The sequence below is a fragment of the Schistocerca gregaria genome, chromosome 4, assembly GCF_023897955.1.
Source record: "Schistocerca gregaria isolate iqSchGreg1 chromosome 4, iqSchGreg1.2, whole genome shotgun sequence".
Lineage (NCBI taxonomy): Eukaryota > Metazoa > Arthropoda > Insecta > Orthoptera > Acrididae > Schistocerca > Schistocerca gregaria.
Genome location: NC_064923.1, coordinates 397803970 through 397825312, shown reverse-complemented (window position 1 = coordinate 397825312; position 21343 = coordinate 397803970). Strand labels below are relative to the sequence as shown.

The following is a 21343-nucleotide window of genomic DNA, read 5'->3' as shown; positions in this document are numbered from 1 at the left end:
CCAGTGGCTCCTTATTCTAGCAGAAGGGTTGAAGGGGAAGGAAGGGGGGTGTAGGGAAGGGACTGATTAGGTTTACGAAAAGGGCAAGAATTCATAAAAGTAACCCAGAACATCATATCAGAGAAGATTTACAGGGCAGCATGAGAAGGAAAGACTGATTGTTGGGGACTGCACCAGATGAGATTTGAAAACCTGAGCACTTAAAGGTGGAACATTACTGTCAAAACATTGTATAAGAGTTAAAAAGGGCAAACAGATGGCATGTGTGATGAAACAGGCACCTAGGTCACAATTGTCACATTACAGAGCATGTTCTGCAACAGGATATTGCATTTTAACAATATACGCCACCTGCCTATGCCCACTGGTTTTAACTAATAACTTTGTGGTGGTCATGCTGATGTGAAAGACCAAACAGTGTTTACATAACAGTTGGTATACAACATTTGTCATTTCACAGGTGTTGTTTGGTGTATCACACCCGAGCATCGACCTCACTGGTGACCCTCAGGTGTATCGTATTCCGTTTTTGTCATTTTACTGTGTCCGCAGCCTCCGCGTCAGTTATTGGCACGTGTATCACATCAACACAACATTCGAACAATGGCTTCGGCCCAATGCCTAACGCAGGATTTTTTATCAACATGCATTGTGTTGTGGGCAATGTACACCCACCAGGACAGCAACATGATGCCTCTCACTTGTCGATTACACCCGTTTCGCCAGACGTTTTTGTGCCTGCAACAATAAGTGAGGTTAGGAGTGTGCATGACTCTGGCTGTCAGATGCCTTTCTTCCCACCACATGTGCCCTCCCTCATCGACAGTGCAGTTACCTCTTATGGATCTCTGTGCAGTGCAGGATTAATTCCGATTTCTGGAAATGATCCTTTGGATAACCTACCACCTCCAGGACAACAGTTTGCCACGCCGCAATCCGTACAGTACCACGCGGATTCCTGCCACATAGCTGGAACTGCTTTGTTCACAGGTCAACCTCCTCAGTATCCAACTATGCCCGTGCCTGCCTTGGTTCAGCATCAGCACATGCCTTCCTCCTTCAATACCTCGGCCTGCAACAGGAACAATGGCTTGTTATATGTGCCTGACCTCCATCTTCATCATACTGCTACACCTCAGTGTTTTGTGCCACGACATTCACCTTTTCCGCACACCGTTTTGAATGAAGTGACTATGCAGAGTGAACATTAACACATTTTGCCCAATGTTCAACATCGATTTCCTCACTGTGCTTCTGGACGGCCTGCACTTCCGCAGCCTGTGACTCTGATCGCATGTCAAGTTTTCCGTGGACTGGCACGCATTTTCAAACTTTGAACTATTTCTCACCTGACGCCCCTGTGCCAGCTTCAGTTGAACTTCCGCAACCACAATTGACACATTATGGTATCTCACCCATGTCGGCCTTCTGCGTCACGACGGATCGCGCTCAACCACAATGTGTCACCTTCATGCTGCCACCTGACCAGCCTTCATCACCACATACACTGGAGATACACTCTCCTGTAATACTGCAGCAGCAACAGCTCATTTCAGGCAGTGCCCTGACGAAATCAACTCACCCTATTCTTCCAAACATTCCACAACGCTTACCGACGCTGCCGCTGTTCAATCCCGACAGGGAAACAAGTTGGTTCAAAATTGTGGACGAAGTGTTCGACCATTTCAGACTCTACGAATCAACCAGATTTCTGTGCCTTATCACCCACCTGCATGACCAGGAGGATTTGATTGCTGACCTGGTCGATGCCCCGGACTCAGCTACCCGGTACACTCTAGCCAAAAAGACAGTTCTACGTCGGCTTGTGTGCTCAACTGAGACAGCAATACGGCAAGTGCTCCACATCGAGCAACTAGGCAACGACAACCCTTCACAACTTTGGAGGTGGCTACGGGCCCTGGTCAGTGATGATCTACTCTCAGACACAGGTCTCCTTGCCATCTCAACAGATAAACTACCTCCCCACATCTGCTTTGTTCTGGCTCAGAAGGCCCCCGAACCTGTCGAGCAATGAATGAAAATTTTGACAAACTACATGAGGCATCACTGCTCTATTTTGCCAGCCACTGCCTACCTGGAAAGTCTCAGGTTCAGTCTCCTCGTCCTGCGGCCAGGGACGCACTGTACCAACCATTCCGCTTACTCCAGGACACAGTATACAAACAGCTGGGATGTCACCAGCTCTGCCCTCGGTCACGTCCCCTCCTGCAACCGAATAGGCTGCAGCCTCCGAACCTTGGCCACCGCTTCTGGCAATGAACTTTCCGCAGGAAAGGCAGCCGCACTACCTTTACTGTTACTTCCACACCCAGTTTGGTGAAGTGGCATGGAACTGCAGACCACCCTGCTATTTCCCAAACGCAAATCGCGGGTAGGTCCGGGTGTCGCCTCCTGCACACAACATGACAGGCACCTCACAGTGCTCCATTCTGTCAGGGGAACAATCGGAAAATTATGGACGACTTTATATTAAAGACATTTCGTTGGGATACTTTTTCCTAGTGGACAGAGGCGCCAATGTTTCGCTGCTGCCTACATCCTTAGTGTCGTCGAACATCTGCCCTCATCATACTTCACTGCAAGCTGTGAATTCTACTAAACTACAATGCTCGGGTTCAACCTCCCATGTCACTCCTCTCCACAAACTGCTAACTCGAATGGACTTTTTTAGTGTGCAATATTGAGGAACCTATACTAGGCATTGTATTCTTGCGACACCACAAACTTTCACCAGGCCTAGTAGGAAATACCGTGTTTCATAACCCATCCAAAACTCACTTCCCCTGTGCTCTGTTGAGCAAACCCCCCCGTGACACATTGGCCGGGCTCATCTCATCCGTACATGCTCATCTCTGTCGATGACGTTACAAGAAACAATGCACAAGTGCCTTGTCGAGCTTGAAAACATCACTCACCTACGCAAGGAAAACTTCAAGCTCTCCCTCTGGCTCCACAAAACTCAGCTCCAGCTATCCAATGCAGCAAAGGAATTACAGACACTGCAACAAGGACAAAGTAAGGCCAGTAAGTGTGCCGAATCTGCTTGTAGTCCCAGCAATTGAGCCTCTGTGTGCTTACCTCTCGCTACCCTTGCAACTGACCTATCAAGTCTACCATAACGTGTACTGACAGTTCCACAGGACCACACCCCCCTAACATGGCAGCATTTTAGAGCACATGTGTGATGAGCATCACGTGTTCCTGTAATGACAGCTCTTAGCCCTCCCCTCGTGGACAGCACCTCAAACTATGCAACTTCGGGTCCTGCGCACTGCTGTGTGACTGCCACTGACAACACAGCCTAGAGCTTCAACCGCGATCGTTTTGCCACAGGCTGCGCCCCTGGACAATGGACTCACTAATGCTTCACGAGGTCTACCGAGCTCACCCGACCATGGTGCCACTGCTTTGGGGCGGCGGCCATCTTGTCATTTTGACTCCTGGGATGCTTCGCTACCTCGGCTCCCATCGGATCCACCGAGTGGCTCCGAACACCACAACCTTGCCTCGCCTGCCCCGCCCGCCTCACATTGTCAACAAACTGCCTCCCATGCTGCCAGCAACATTTCCGTCATCACCAATGGCACGGTTCACAAACTTCGACTCACTGGCCCCCAGATCTCCAGTAAACCACGTCGACTTTGTCCTGAGCACCTCTCCGACCTTAAAAAGTAGATTTCTGAACTTCTAAGCTCTGGCGTCATCAAAGCCCCTGCCAGCAGCTGGTCTACACCCATTCATATGACACCCAAGAAAGACGGGTCCTGGCGCATGTGCGGAGACTACCATCGACTAAACTCATAAACAATTATGGACACCTACCCCATTGCCAACATTGCCGACTTTACCAGTTCCCTCGCAGGTGCGACCGCATTCTCTGTCATTGATTGCAAACGGGCCTACCACCAGATCCCCACGGCTCCTGAAGACATCGAGAAGACTGCAATCACCACCCCAATCAGGTTATATCAGTTTCGATTCATGCCCTTCGGGCTAAAAAATGGAACCCAGACCTGGCAACCCTTCATCAACGCAGTGCTATTCGGCCTAATATTCTGCTTCGCATATCTTGACGGCATTGTTGTGTTCAGCTCCTCCGTCGAGGACAACTTTCGACATGTGCAAACTCTTATGGACACTCTCGCGGCAGCTGGCATCAAGACCAACCAGGACAAATTGCAGCTACATCAAGCTGCTGTCACTTTTCTTGGTTTTCATGTCTCTGCCGACGGCATTTCACCGCACCCTGACAAAGTACAAACAATACTAAACCTACCCAGAACTTCGTCATTCAAAGAGCTCTGGCGCTTTCTGGGAACAGTTAACTATTATCGCCATCATCTACCTCAGGCTGCGGAGATTCAGGCTCCACTGATGGACGCCTTGGCAGGCACCAAAACTTCTGGATCTCAGCCCATTCCATGGACCCCTGCTATGACTGACTCTTTCACTGCCCTCAAAAATCTTCTCGCCGAAGCCTGCTCCATCGCGCATCCTCACCCCAATGCGCAGCTTTTCATCACCACAGACTGCATAATTTACCCCACCACGGTGTTCGAGCATCCATCTGCCTCATAGCGGAGTGCTTTGTGTGGGGAAATGTTACCAAGGACTGCCAGCAATGGGCACGCTCCTGCGTCGTGTGCCAACACTGAAAAGTACACAAGCACACTTCACCCCCCCCCCCCCCCCCTGGCGCCTTTTTGATCCTTCCTGGGCGTTTCCAGCATATTCACATAGGCATTGTCAGCCCTCTCCCTCCCCTCTAATGGCTTTCGTTATGTTCTCTCGTCTATCGACCGAACATCTTGCTGGGTTGAGGCTGCCCCCTCCCCAATATCATGGCAGAACCTGTTGCTTGAGCTTTCGTCGAGTCGTGGGTATCGCGTTTCAGATGTCCAGCTATCATCACGACTGACCAGGGCAGACAATTTGAGTCGGCCCTGTTCAACGAGATTTGTAACATTTGCGGCATCCGGCACATCCATACCACAGCATATCACCCACAAAGTAACGGGGTAGTTGAGCACTGGCACTGCACTTTCAAGGTGGTTCTTCAATGCCATGACTCTCTTTGGACGGAGGCACTTCCCCTTGTGCTACTCGGCACCTGTGCGATCTACAAGGAAGACCTCAAAGGCACAATAGTCGAGTTCATATACGGCCAGAACATTGTTCTCCCTGGCGAACTTGTGAGCCCTTCCGCTTCTCTCCCTCAGTCTTGACTTACCTTCCTTTGTGGACCACGTCAGACGCCACTTCATCAACCTCCACATCCCTCCACCCACCAGCCATTCCCACCCTAAGGTTCACGTCTCAAAATCTCTGAACAATTCCGAGTACACCATGCTCTGAGATGACACTGTTCGTGCTCCCCTCCAACCCTCATATACCGGCCCGTACTGAGTTCTCCGGTGCTCAGCCAACACCTATGACATCCAGATAAAAGATTCAGCTGTTACAGTCTCTCACAACAGACTTAAGCCTGCTCATGTTAAGCCCGTTTCTACCCCTCTTCAGGCCATGACCATGCCACTCACTGTCGTGGCTCATGATGCTCCGACCACTCCCTCCATCTTGGACTGACTTCCAGCTCTAGTCGTCAAGCTCTTTTCTGACCTCACCCTCTAATCCGGTCTCATGCACTCCGTCAAGTGATTACATGCTCCCCACTTCGAGATTACCTACATTCATGCCCCCACCGCTGGGCCCTTCTCCGGCCCCTTAGACCTCTCCCCCGTCGCCTGCCTCACCCTGTCGAGGTTTCTCACGCCGCCCCCCCCCCCCCCCATCTTGAACGTGCCATGGCTCGAGGTGTTTGTGCCTGTCCCCCCGGACATAATCCATGACATTTCTATTATACTATGCGATGACACAATGTTCATTGTATGTTTCCCTTCATCCAGTGCTCATGACAAACTCTGCCATTCCCTGTCAACTGGTGAAATGTGTTTGCCTCTCACGCGATGTCGACTTGGACATGCTTCGTGTGTTCACCACACCCACCGGAGCCATCATTGTCTTCACTCCGTTCCTCCTGCAAACCGCCGGCCTACCTGTCACTGCACGACCAGCACACCCAGTACGACGCCCGGCGCACTTCAAAGACTTCCAGGTTCGGTGGCCGGACCTTCCTTCACGTCAACTACCAATGCAGCTCCCTGACGATGCTGTCTAGCTGACCGTGGTTTGACTCCCGCCGATCACCCCTGCCAATGCCATGGTCACCCCCCCCCCCCCCTACCCGGCCTCTCAGAAGTACTCCATACTGTGGAGGGGGGGGGGGGGGGTTATGTGGCGCCGATGAGTATCAATCTGAGCATCATCTTTGAACCTAGCAAGTCTTACAGTGAAGGTGGTAAAAGAGTAAGAGCCATAGGGCAGAGAGATGGGTGCAGAAAGAGTTAGGGTCTGACAAGGATATTGTAGAGATTGTGAGGGCAATGAAGAGCTAGTCTATTTATAGTGGGCAAAATGTCGGACAACGGGCAAAATTTCAGAAGAATGAACCTCATTTCAGGCATGATTTTAGGAAATCACATCCTTGTCAAGTAGCTGATTAGTACATTCAAAGCCAGGATAATACTGAGTGGCAAGTTGTGTACTCACTTACAAGCCTTCCTAGAATTCCTCTCATCTAGCATTGCTTGACAACGCTTCCTCAGGTTCCCAACAACATGACCCTAACCTGTCCTCTGCAGAACTCCAGGCTCTTTTTACCCTAAAAGCTGATGAATCCATCATTATCCTCTCAGCAGACAAGGGATACTTGACCAACATGGTTATGTAAGTGAAGATCTATGCCAGCTGTCTGACACCTCTATGTACAGCATCTACAATTAAGATCCCACCCCTGTGATTCAAACTGACTTGCAGTCCCTCCTTAAAATCTCTGGCCCCTCACAAGAACCACAGCCTCATTCCATAGAACTTCTTTCCCCACCCAAACCATGCAACCTCAAATTTTACCTTCTTCATGAGATTCACAAACCTTATCACCTTGGCTGTCCCATAGGTGTGGATTCAAAGCACCCACTGAATGTATATCTGCCTTAGTTGATCAACACCTGGAACCCATATTGCAAAAACTTTCATTTCCTAGATTATCTGAAATTTGTGCCCACTCCCACCACACACCTTGCTTGTCACCATTGATGCCGCTTCCCTCTAGACCAACATCCCAAACATACATGGTCTGTCCGTTAAGTCACTGCTCACCTGATTCCAACGTTATAACATCCTTCCTGCTCGACTTAATCAACTTTATACTTACGAACAACTACTTTACCTTTGAGGGACAGGCATACAAACAGATAAGGGGCACAACCATGGGAAAGAGGATGACTCCTTCCTATGCAACCCTTTTCATGGCTCAGTTGGAAGGGACTTTCCTGGGATCCATAGGCCTTCAGGCCTGGGTTTAGTTTAGATACACTGATGACATCTTTTCCATACGGACTCATGTTGAAGCTGAGCATTACAATTCTTAGAATCTCTAAACAGATTACTCCAATTAAATTTCACCTGATCCTATTCCAGATCTCATACTGTTATCCCTGAAATTGATCTCATCCTCACTAATGATCAGTTGCACACTTCCGTTCACATTAAACCTACTAAAAAACAACAGTATCTGCCTTTGAAAGTTGCTATCCTTACCATTTCAAACATTCCCTCTCATACAGCTTTGGGATTCAGGACAAACATATTTGTCCTGATGCAGACTCTTTACAGCAATAGATCATCATTCTCACCTCAGTCTTCAGTGGACATAATTATCCCATGAGCCAAGTTCTAAAGCAGATTTTGTGGACCAGCACATCCAATCCTGGTACTGTTGATCCCTCCAAAAATCAGGTTATGAGTCCTCCATTTGTCATTCAGTATTATCCTGCCCTTGAATGTATTGATGAGCTACTTCAACAAGGCTCTGACTTCCAAAACCATGACTTGAAATGAGGTTGATTCTGTCTGACATGTTGTCTACCATACCTAGAACACCTTTTTTTAGCCCTCCCAATATCTGCAATATCCTTGTCAGGTATTAAGCTCCTTCTCCACTCATCTCCCTATCCTATAGTTCCTACTCCTGTGCCTATCTCCACTGTAAGACTTGCCCTACGCACCATCTCCCCCTCTCCTACCATAGCCTATACCAGGATATTAACCAGCAAAACATATACTATCAAAGGGAGAGACACCTGTGAAATGACACATCACGTACCAGCTGTTATGTAAACACTGTTTGGTCTTTAAAGTGGGCATGACCACCACCTAGTTATCAGTTAGGATGAGTGGGCATAGGTAGTGGATGTATACTGAGAGCATACAATATCCTGTTGCAGTGCATGCTCTACAGTGTGACAGTCATGACCTCAGTTTCTGTTTCATCACACATGCTATCAGCATTATTTCCACAGACATGGGTTTCTCATAACTCCACAGGTGGGAACAGGTGCTACAACATGACTGTTGTTTACACCACCCACCAGGCTTTAACTTATATTAATCTCTTTGGTCTTAGCATTTCTTCACAGTAACTATTCTTTCTTCACTCCCTTTTAGTTTCCCACATCTTTCATTTTCTGTCTTATCTATTTTTCTCCACCCCATATCATCTCTATCACATGCAATCCACTAAGCTTTCCAATCTTAACAACTTGTCCATAATGTTTTGGTAGTGATGTCTTTCTTGCATATTACCCTATATTCCATCTTTACGCTCTCAGATTTTCAAATCTCATCCGATGCAGTCCCCAACAGTCAGTCTTTCCTTCTCATCCTGTCTGGTAATTCTTCCCTAACCCAGGGTTCTGGGCAACTTTTCTGGATTCTATCCTATTCCTAGGCTTCTCCAGTCCTTTCCCTTCACCCTTCTTCCTTCTCCTTCAAACCATCTGCCATCTGGCTCCAAAAGCTTACAAGGTTTAGTACATTTTATGCCACCACCTGGTGAGTAGATTTTGTAGCTATCCAATTACACTGTGCCAGAATTTTTTCTGTCACTTGTCAATTATTCTTTACATCAAGAAACTATTTGTATTTGTGAAAATGACAGGAATACTATAGTTTGGAGTTGACCTGAACTGCAGGTCTCCTTATAATTGGCTAAGCAGGTCATAGGAAGACAAAAATGATAAACCATTTCCAATAGGACATGCTGAGAAAAGCACTTTGGTATTCTAACCAATTATAAGGCTGAGAACAACATTAATTTCTACTTTACATCACATTATGCTTTTACTGTGATAACTGCAACCAAGGTGCTATAACGGGTTGCTCTTTGGGATTTCATTTTAACACTGACAGTGTCACTATGTGTGTCTGTGTGTTGTAGTCTACACTAATAAATTAAATGCTTAGGGTAGCTATCTCTCCACTATGCCTTTCCCTGACACTATAGTCTCATTATTCAGACATGTAATTTATCTTTGATGTCTTTGCTGTTTTTATCCACAAGAGCTATTTTCATTGCTTTAGATTTTGATATCCATGGAAATGAGGCATACAACAAGCACTATACAAAGTCTTCATCTCTTTTTATTTGTTGAAATATACTGTGTTTTCCATACTATTAATTAGTTATATCTTTGCTATAACTATCTGTACAAGGTGACATGCTACATTATTCACCACTAAGGTAATCCTCTCTTTGCCAGATCTAATTAGATCTGCATAATTGTCTCTTTATTTTTAGCAGTAACTGATGTGATAAAGACTTTATATCCTACCAGGGAAAAAGTCAACAGTTGCTATTGTCCCTAGCTTTTCAAATACCAACTGAAGGAAACATAAATTGTGATTTTGCAATATATGCTGGTCATCATATAAAACACTGTTTGTTCAAGATAAATCACTCCATATATAGAGTGTCAGGAATTTGCAGTTTACATGTCAGCAATACGGGATTATAGTTCTGTAGGTCACTGCAGTATACATTGTACAGATGGATCTGAAATCATCTGTCAGTCACTGGAGATCAGAAATATATATTTTCATAACAGTAGTGTTAATCTACTTCTGTAGTTCATCTGGGGTGTGAAATAACCCACAGCTTGCAGGGCTTTATGACTTAAGATGTTCTTCAGTGTCACTTGTTATAATGTCTGTAGAGTTAATCCTTGAAGCAGATGAGAATTAAGTTGGATCAATAGATTATATTTTCCTTTTATTAACAGAAATTAACTTTAGACTAACAAATTACACTTGTGTTAAAAAAATAAAATTAAATTAAATTAAAAAAATTAAACATAAGCAAGTGCCTGGACTCTAAATTTTGTGCAATGATATGTATTAATATACAACCAAAGATTATTGGTGTTCCATTATATTCTTTTTCTCTTTTCACAATCAAGCCTGTTTCAGCTAATACTCCAACTTGTTTCTTTAGTAGTTTATCACCGTTGTTAATATTTGAAAGTTTCTTTTCATTGGCTTTAGTTATTCTATCATGTACAAGCATAGAAAATTACAGAAATTTATTCATTTGCAGAGAGACAGTTGGGATGATTAGTACTTATGTTCAGAGCATGTAACTCCTAGTACAGTTGATTGAAACAGATAAATTTTTCACCATGCCAGATCTAGAGACAAATAAGTTGGGTAGAAGGGATTGGGTGGGGGGCTATGGAATACTCTTCTCATACCAACTTCTGTGTGTGCATCATGGGAGATACATCCCTTAGCTTACAGAAGCTGCCTCTGGCTTTGTAGATGTTCAAAATGATACCTACGTTGTTTGGACCCAGGGCAAGTAAGAATGACTCCACTTCCTCCAAGAGCTCATTTTCCCAACTGCATTCTATCTGTTTCTTCTTCAGATTCCAAGCCAACATTCTGGACATTGATTTTTAGATCACTGATGCGCATGTAGAAATTCCAGTTTCATGTTTCACACCAAACAAAGTCTAATTTGGGTGGAAGAGAGCACGATGCAGGTCACTCTTGAAGTCACCAATTATTCATGAAGATAGTGGAATGATTCCATTGTCAAATCTAACACTTTATCACAAAGTACACTTGTTACATTGAAGTAGATGCTGTTGCTTGTTGTTCAGTCCTACTGTAGGAATTCCACACAAGAGTCTTGCAGAATAAAGCTGTGTGCTAGTGAGTGAGGTTAACATGAATTTATTACCAACAAAAAATTTACATATATATTTCCTGCATACAATACAATCATTCACAGCAAACTGAAAATGGCTGAAGTGGCAAAGATATTCCTCCATGAGAGAGTGCTAACTAATATCTGAGAGTTTTATTTGTGTGATATTATGTGCCACGAGTGATTAGGTCTGCAAAGAGCCCCACTCAAATGTATTGTGGAGCCCTAGTGGGAAGAGGCCAATGAATGTACCAGGTGCCCACGTGTTCTTCACACAATTGCTCATGACCAGGCCCGCCAGGGCTGGTTGCAAGGCAGGACACATCTAGTCCATTTTATGGTGTAGAAACGCAGTAGTGGTGCCACAGGCCCTCCACCCACCCAACTTTGATCCATGTGGTACTAGCTAAGATTGGAAGGAGCTCATTGGATATGGCTGTAGCGAAACTGCTAGTCATTGCAGAAGTTCTCAAGCTGCAGTGGTGGAAGGGTCATTTATGCCAAATGATTCCTCACATGGTGTAAGGAGTGTGAACACTGGACAATTGAACAGTGGAAAAATGTTGCGTGGAATGACAAATCATGCTACACGAAATGGCTGTCCGATAGCAGGGTGTGGTTATGGCGAAGTCATCTGCCAGTGTATGTAGTGCCAACGGTAAAATTTGGTGGCGGTGGTGTTATGGTGAGGTCATATTTTTCATGGAGGGGGTTTGCATCCCTTGTTGTTTTGTGTGGCAGTATCACAGCACATGCCTACATTGATGTTTTAAGAACTTTCTTGCTTCCCACTGTTGAAGAGCAATTTAGGGATGGCAATTGCATCTTTGAACATGATTGAACACCCATTCACAACGCACAGCCTGTGGTGGAGTAGCTACATGACAATAGCATCCATGTAATGGACTGGCCTGCTCAGAGTCCTGACCTGAATCCTATGGAACACCTTTGGGATGTTTTGGAATGCCTACTTCATGCCAGGCCTTACCAAATGACATTGATACCTCTCCTCAGTGTGGTACTCCATGAAGAATGGGCTGCAATTCCCCAAGAAACCTTCCAGCATCTGACTGTATGTATGCCTGTTAGAGTGGAAGCTGTCATTAAGGCTAAGGGTAGGCCAACACCAAATTGAATTCCAGCATTAGTGATGGAGGGCACTACAAACTTGTAAGTTATTTTCAGCCAGGTGTCTGAATACTTTAGATCACATAGTGTAAGTGTTGCATTGGGTGTTTCATAACAGACTTTCACAAGTCCATTGCTCTGCGGGAGGTAGGCTGTGGTGTGGTGGTACTGGATGCTGCAAAGATATCATAGCTTGAAGAACAATACAGACTTGAACTGGTAGGTCTGGTTGGTTGTTATGGATGCTGTGCAGCTGAAACACAGTACCCACAACTCTAGGCTCTCACCATCATTCCCACCATTGTGTATGGCAAGGGTGTTGCTTTGACCCAACACATATTCAACTGTGGAAAGAATATGTCAGTGACCTTCTGACTCTGGCAAGTTGCCAACCAGATTGAGGTGAACATGTAGTGGACCTTTCAGTATTGCTACTACTTTGACTGTGTGTATCAACTAGTCTTGCAACTCTGACAAGATATGCAGATTTGAGTCAACAGTTTGCACTGTCACTTCACATCAGGCCAGACAAATCATTCTGCAGAGAATTAAGTAGTAGAGCATACATCCTGTGCAACAGTCAATGTAAACTATTGAAGATAGGCTTCCTCATAGCTAATTGAATTAGTGGGCAGAGCCGGTGTTGGGAGACACTATACCAGACTTGTGTGGAGGAACAGGAGATGATGCGCCACTCCATTTTCAATCAGGTTGCTGTATCTTGTAGAGGTTCACAGGTTTGTGGATCCTGTTGCACTGCTTTAAGATTCCTGTAGTTGATGCTAACTGACAGTGCACTGACCAAGACAATTAATGCTCCTGGGGTGCTGAAAATCAGTGGTAAATTATTTGACATAATTCATGTGGTGGAACAGACGTGGAAAACAATAGTTTCCAGTATTCCATATTGAACCTGCAAGCAGTCGGTGGTTGTGTAATTTGTTGTTGATGTACCCTAAGTGTCTTCTTTGAACTGCCACATGACCTCATACATGGGTGGCACATCCTAAATGTAAACTGACCATTTGTGTTATGACTCTGTTAGCTTCTGTGGAAAGAAAAGTCTTGGTGCTTTGAAGCAAGCTCAGCTTAATTTGGCTCAGCACCTGTAGCATTTTGGGAGTCCAAGTTCAAACCTGTTGGCCGAATGTGTTGTTCCCAGCCAAGGCACCTGTCAATGGTGCTTGTATCGCTGCCACCTGCAGCATCTGTAGAAACTGATCATGCTGAGGAAATGCTGCAACTCGTGGTAGTTTTTTGGCTATGAGAGATGACAGAATAAGTCAAGTGCTTTGGGTTGTGGGTCAAAACCCAGCTTGACTGATAGAGTGTTCTAGAGATATTACCTCCATTTGTCAAAGCTGGCATTTGTCTTCATTCATCACAACTCCAAAATGTTCAAGGGTCTCAAAAATAAATCAAATATTATCAAAGTATGAGAAATAGAATGGAAATTTGGGGAAGTGTTGTACATTTGAGCTGCATTTTTTTAAATTATAAGGCATGAATAAGAATATACAGAGCCCAAACAAAGTTTTCTGTAGTTCTAATTATGCCCTCTGTAGCAGTAGAATGAGTAGAATGCTGAACAAGTAAGCACATGCCAAATTATGAGTAAAGTCTTAGGTATTCCTTATTGGTAATGATCAGATACTGTGTGGAGATTCAGGGCACAATAATCACTAGACAATCTGTATGTTCTGGCTTTTTTTAGGAACTGTGTGTATGTATGAAGCCCCTAGACCATACAGCAACCTGACTATGCTTGCTTGCAACAATTCACTGATAATGGGTTTAGATGCTCGTAATCTGTCTGGTACAAGCCTGCATGCTTTTTGGTACACTATTAGGCCTATGTTAATTTTGTGCACTGTGTCATGTCTGACACCTCTCTTTATACATTACACACTCTGCAGGGGGAAAACAGTGCACAGGTAGTGGGTGCATGCATACTGATCTGTATCTTTGATGGGTCATAGGATGCAGTATGCACTGACTTTCTATATCTGCAGCTCATTACTACTTCAGCAGGTGCTGTCTCATTTGTGTCATTATTTGCAGATGGTAGTGCTGTTCTAACTTTAACTGCCTTAGATAAGACTGCATATCATCCAGTTCCCTACCTCATTAGTGTGCCCACGCTTCCAACTCAAAATTTTCATTGTGCACCCTAAGCCTGTCCTTTTTCCTCCTTCATAACTCTTCATCACTGCTTTTAGTCCACACTTTGAGACCCAGTGGCTATTAAATAGTTGTAGGCATATGTCATATGGGACTAGAAGAATCGCAGGCCGGAGTGGCCAAGCAGTTCTAGATGCTACAGTCTGGAAACGCGCGACCGCTACGGTCGCAGGTTCGAATCCTGCCTCGGGCATGGATGTGTGTGATGTCCTTAGGTTAGTTAGGTTTAACTAGTTCTAAGTTCCAGGGGACTGATGACCTCAGAAGTAAACTCCCATAGTGCTCAGAGCCATTTGAACCATTTTTTTGACTAGAAGAATCACTTCCAAAGTTGCATTGAACATACTTGCCGACTGCCAGAAATACTGAATACTGATTCCTTAGTACTGATTTTCCTGAGGTTCCCCAGTTTTAGGTCAGGGGAGACATGAAACTAATGGAAAAAACCAATGCCTCTGATTGTTTCATGAACATTTATGACTACGTACTGCCATGTAAATTTTTCGTGCAATGTGAGGTCCATAGGGCGCACAGACGTTCCGCATGGCCTGATACAAGTGTTGTTTGTGATGCGCAGTTTGATTATGGATGTTGTGTGTGCCATTTGTGGCAGTTCAACATGAATGGAGCTCACTTCAGAGCCTGTATCTATATGGGTGGTTAGATTTGTTGCATTGTCTAACAAAGGCCAGCTCCAGTGATAAAGATATTCCTTCCTGCAGGAGGGCTAACAAAATCACTACCAGAGTGTTTATTTGTGTGATATTTCTTGTCATTGATGCAACCCAACTTGGGTCCGCATCAAAGTAATTGTTGCAATAATCTCTCCACTTTGTCAGCTTTCACACCTTCCCTGTCAAACTGTATCTACAGCCTGGGTGTCCATAGTCAACGATACTGCTTCAGTAATGAATGTCTCAACACTTACACTAATAACATCTCCTACGCTTCATTGTCAGCATTCACCCCAATGACATCATCCAGAAATTAGTCTCGTGGGAAGTCTCCTTCCTCCCAACATCTATTTTCTTCTAGCAGCAAAGTTCATACTTTCAAGTAACTCAGAGTCTCTTACCATGCCATCCAGTACCAGTAAGGCCTTGGATTGCCTCAATGGAGTAATCCAGCAGAGTTATAACTTTTTTAAAGTAAATCTATGGAATTATATCACATTATTCACCATACCCACACCCTGCCATCGGATCACCATATTGTGTACCACGATTTGTCATGTGACAATCTCTTCCCCTCAGTCTTCTGTAGTCACCACCATCTGACTTTATCAGGATTCTTGTCATATCCTATGAAATGCCTGGATCTCCATTCATAACACAAGAATCTACCCTTGCAACTAGCCCTGCTGTAAAACTTGCCCTCTGCACCATCCACTACAACCTACTCTGGTCCACAATAGCAATATACACAGTATTAACAAGCAAGGCCACATTCAGAACTAATCTTGTTATTTACTAAAATATTTTCATAGTATTGTTTTCTACGTAGTAACAGCCACATCCAAATGTGCAGAACACAAGAATGAAAACATATAAACTATCACTTTGGGAATATCCAATACTCTGTTGCTGAACATGCTCTGCACTTGTACAGCATGACGCCAGAGACCTGACTGTGTGAAACACCACTGAGGCCATTTACATCCCCCATTCCTGAAATTCGAATATGAGAAGCTGCAATCCAACATAACCTCTCATCTCACCACACTCTTCCTCCTCAGAGAAGTCTTAAACTGTATTTTGCATGACCTGTTCTCTCTTCCTTACCATTCTCAGCTATTTTCTAATATATTCCATGAAGACAGAACCTGTTGTACAGAAAAACAGGAATGCTGTCATTATTTATTTTCATGTGTCTATTAGCTGTAGTGGGAGCCAAGCCATCTGAAGGCAAACACCGTACTCCTTATGCACATAATCCCCTACAGCTTCATTGAGTACTTACTAGTGAAGATACATTATCAACAGCTTGCTTGTGAAGTTTACCTGGCATGAAAAATTTCAGTATCTCTTTTAGTAGCATTTGTACCATAGTGGCCATTATTATTACAACTTTGGCTTCTATCATAAATCTCAGTTTTAATTAGAGCATCTACATTTATATTCATACTCTTCATGACACTGAAAGTCCATGGCAAAGGGCACCATATACTACTGTTACTAATCATTTTCGTCCCTGATCTACTTGCAAACAGAGAGAGGGAAAAAGCCCTAAGTTCTTTCATTTCGCCTTCTTGTTCCTTATGTGAAATATACATTGGCAACTATAGAAACATTCTGCAGTCACCCTCAAATGCCAATTCACTAAATTTTCACAAGAGTGCCTCACAAAAAGAATGTCATCTTGTCATCTTCCATCCAGGGTTTCCCATTTCAGATCATTAATTATCTCAATAATACTTCCATGCTGATTGATATTTCCAGCAACAAAACCAGCAGCATGCCTCTGAATTCATTTAAAGTCTTATTTAAATCTGTCCTGGTGGGGATCCCAAACACTCAGTACTCAAGAAACAACTCAGTAGGTTTCACTAGTGTTCGATGTACTGTCTCCTTTTATGGATGAGTGACACTTTCCCAAAATTCTTGCACTAAAACAAAGTTGAACATTTGTGTCCCTTACTAACAGCTTGATGTAGTCATTCTGTTTCATATAGCTTTGCATCATGTATGCCTGGATATTTAATCAATGTTACTGTATCAAGCATCACCTTGCTAAAGCTTTATTTGAATGTTACAAGATTATTTTTCCAACTCATTTGCAATAAATTACATTTTCCTACATATATAACAAGCAACCTTTCATCACACCAACTAGAAATTCTTTCTAAGTTGCTTCTACGGTCACTCTTCCTGTGCAACACAGCATCATCAGCAGACAGCCATAAATTGCTACTGACCCTGTCCGTCAGATCATTTGTGTGTACAGAAAATAACAGCAGCCCGGTGACACTCCTCTAGGGGCACTCCTGATGATACCTTTGTCTCTGATGAACATTCACCATGGAGGACAACATACAGGGTTTCATTACTTAAAAAGTCCTCAAGCCGCTCACATATCTGTGAACCTAAACTGTGTAGTCAGAACTTTGTCAACAGTGTGCAGTGGAGCACCATGTCAAATGCTTTTCATAAATCTAATAATATAAATTCTACCTGTTATGCCTCATCCTAGCTTGTATGATTATCATGTGAGAAAAGGGCAAGCTGAGTTTTTGCAAGAGTGATGATTTCTAAGTCCATGCTGATTTTTGCCATTCCTTCCAAACATTTCTAGTGCTATCCCTTACCTACCTGTAATCAGTTCTAAGTAACATATGTAGCTTCCCTTCAGAAATATTTGGCTGGAATTTTTGTTTACCTATAACTTTGGAAGTTAATTATGAAGTATTATTTTCTGCATAACACTTACATTTCCACCAAATTCAACTGTACCTCCAGCAGCCAGTGCTTCTTTAATAGTATTCTGGAATGCAATTACAGTCTGGGAGCTGTGTACTGGTCCATACAAAACACCTTCCTGCAGAGGGTCTCCCATCTTTTTAATAATCTGAGCATAGGCTTCTTTCAGTCGTTGCAATACTTGTTCATAGATCTGAAATAAAAGTAAAAAATTTCAGTAAATATTTACATAATACATTCACTGTTGTAAATGTACTAACAAATTTTATCTGTATGGAAACATCAAATTATTAATCTTGCTGGATTTTTAATATTTATCAACAAGCAATACAGGGGTGTATATTTGTATCTCTCTTCTCTCTCTCTCTCTCTCTCTCTCTCTCTCTCTCTCTCTCTCTCTCTCTCTCTGTGTGTGTGTGTGTGTGTGTGTGTGTGTGTGTGAGTGTGTGAGAGAGAGAGAGAGAGAGAGAGAGAGAGAGAGAGAGAGAGAGAAGAGGAATTGGGGGGGCGGGGAGGGAGGAGGGATATTGACAGTGTTTCATTTATTGTTTCTGCATTGCAATTCTGCTGTTAGGTAATAAATTATCACAAGTCTGTTTCTGAGAAAGGTCAAGTGGCACCAAATAACTGACTGGTCAATGGCAAAAACAGTACACAAATTCAATACCAGGCAAGAACCATGAACAGTGTAGAAACAAAGTGAACATAGCAAACAGAGAGAAAAATCAAGTGCAAGTAACTGTATGTGAAAATAATATTGACCATCAGAAAGCTTCAGAAACATTAACACAATACTGCAAGGAAAGCCCACAAACTTTCTTCCATGCTTTCTCCACCAGTTTTGACAACTGAAGATATGAACACAAAACAAAACAATGCTGGATGGCTCATGCTGGCAAATCTCAGTCTCAGTATCTGAGTACAAGGATACTAAAACCCTCTCCCCACCCCCTTTAACAGGCGCCTAGGACCAAAAATAAACAGACTTGTGTTTTGCACTGTGTGGAAAGAGGTATGTAGCACTGTGATGGTAGGCTTGCCAGCAGCTCCAGCATCACCTCAATTCTGGGGTTTATCTGCTGACTGATTCATTTGTTGCTATCATTGTTGCTGTTGTTAGTGGAAGTGACTCAACCTCAATTGGGTGCTAGTCCGTGCTGGTTTGATTCTCGGCTGTTATCATAGCTGCTGCTGGTAGTGATGGCATGGTTGCAGGCTGCAACAGTGCTATGGCCATGGCCATGGTGCAAACCTATGAGCACTTGCAGTCTTTGGATAAGACCTAAAAGTGCTGTTGCTGAGAGTGATAGGGTTGGAGGGCCCTGCACTGGCTTGAGAAAGCTCCTGTATTTGTGATGGCCACAGCTAATACGCTCACAGATAAAATACTCTGGTAGGGCTGCAATGGGAAAGCTTAGTGCTCGTTGTGCCCAAGAATGATGTGTCCCACCTACCTTCTGGCTGAATGTGGATCCCTGTACAATAGTACCCTTCTAGTAGCAGCATGTGTAACATGAACTCAGTGCTCATCATGTAGGTTACGTAGTCAAGTGTCATGTACAGCTTTTGCCTATGCAGTACCTTGGCCAGGCTGCATCCGCTGACTGGGATGGTCCAGTATGTTTCCAGGAACATTCTAATATTTCAGTGGGCATTGATGGCACTGCTTTCTTCATATGTGCCTTAATACATTTCAAAGTTCAACACTGAGTGGAAAGCCGTCATGGTCAGGTGCTGTATTGCACTGCATTAGCAGAATGCCTCAAATTCTGCAAAACAACTGGTATCCATTGTCAGATACTAAAGTGTATTGTGCTTTCTCCATAGTGAAAATGGAAGCTAGAGCTTTGATTATAGTAAGTGTGGTTGCAGAAGCAGTTCATGCCACATAATGAAAATTGGAGAGTGCATCGACCCAGCCCCGGAACTACGATATTTTCTAACCGGGGCAAAAACTTGGCATTGGCACCTGCCTCCCCTTGAGAATTTGAGATAGGATGTCAAAAACGTAAAAAATGATTGTTAAAAATTATGTTCATTTTGTAGAGTTTGATTTATAAGTCATATATGTTTGAGGAAATATAAGATGTGTTGATTGGTCTTAAGTATGCCAAAGTACAGTGCCATGCCTTCCTAGCACAGCATTCTTCAACTGCAAATCACTGTATTTTACTCTGTGGAATTGAAAACATGTATATTTTGCAATGGAAGCCATAAAACTTATATTCGGTACAGTGGAAATTAAAATGTCCTGTGTGCCTCTTGTGCTCATAATCGGCCTGTTTGACATCCTACCCCACTTAAAAAAACTCACAATTAATACTGGGTGGAATTATTTGTGACTGGGAGAATAAGAACTCTTCAGAAAATTTTCACTGTTGATTGCCTTTTAGCTAATAACTTTTTTTTTTTTTTGTGTCACATAAAATGAAATATAGGAAATATAAAACCAGTATAGACAAGAGGCAAGCAATACAGTACACATTTCTTGTCCTTAGGTCCCAGCACCTTTTTCTCTGTAATCTTGCTACAGCTTTACATGGTGTACTCTTTTTCTGCAAAAGAATCTATTACCTCATCAAAGTTTTTCAAACATTTTATACATGAAAAATCAAAATGTCATTGTCTGACACTGAAAAAGCTGTTAATACAAATAATACCCAAGACTGTCGTGGTTTGTCACTGTCTGCAAGATAAAATGAAATAGGCTTTTGTACTATTACACCAGTTGTAACACACTCCAAATAAGCAAGACAAGTTTTTGTCTTACTCGCGTATTTTCACAGTAATCAAGCAAAGTTCATTTTGTTTACATATCGCGGCCAGGCCGAACTTTTGAGCTTTCAGATTAAACTTCATACCACAATTTTAAGTGCATTTATTGATAGTTTAGTGTGCCAAATACGTTTGCTGCCCCTTTATATCTGTAGAGTATCATCATCTCTTAGGTAATTTACAGTAAGAAACTTCTGAACGATTGTTTACATTGTCGCGAGTAGGCCTAATTTTTTGTACACGTATTTTCATTGTATTCCGGTAACTTAATTGTCTTTCTGTCACTAAAATCGATTTGTACCATGAGTGTAAAGTGCCTGACGTGCCGTAGAATTGTTAGCTCCGGGGTCTGGTGTGATGGATGTAGTAACTTTTTTCATTGGGGAGATTGTAGTGGCGTGGGAATTGGGAAAATTAGCGAGACTCATCAGTGGTTCTGTAGGAAATGCAGTAGAGATAGAAAGATTGTGGAACAGGAGGGGAAAATTGCTGCCCTTCAGGCTGAGTTAGATGAGGCTAGATGAGAACTGTGCAGGTTAAGGGGGCAGAAGGGTAAACAGGGGTGGGAAGTGGCAATAGGCATAAGGAACAGGCCAAGAAATTCTGCTGACAGCTTTGCTATTAATGTACAAAATAGGTTTGATCTGTTGCCTCAGTTGGAAACTGATGAGCCTCTCACAGAAGTAGATGTAGACAGGGTTCAACAAGCTTTCAGCAG

The 21343-nt window shown here is 43.5% G+C and overlaps 1 protein-coding gene across 1 annotated transcript in view; it reads right to left on the bottom strand.

Moving 5' to 3' along the window:
• The window catches only part of LOC126266840 (alpha-aminoadipic semialdehyde dehydrogenase-like), a 135648-nt gene that overhangs the window by 6534 nt on the left and 107771 nt on the right, over positions 1 to 21343 (bottom strand). The window contains exon 6 of the mRNA XM_049971408.1: positions 17861 to 18043. Coding sequence (XP_049827365.1) covers positions 17861 to 18043 — 183 coding nt within the window. The remainder of the gene's footprint in view (positions 1 to 17860; positions 18044 to 21343) is intronic.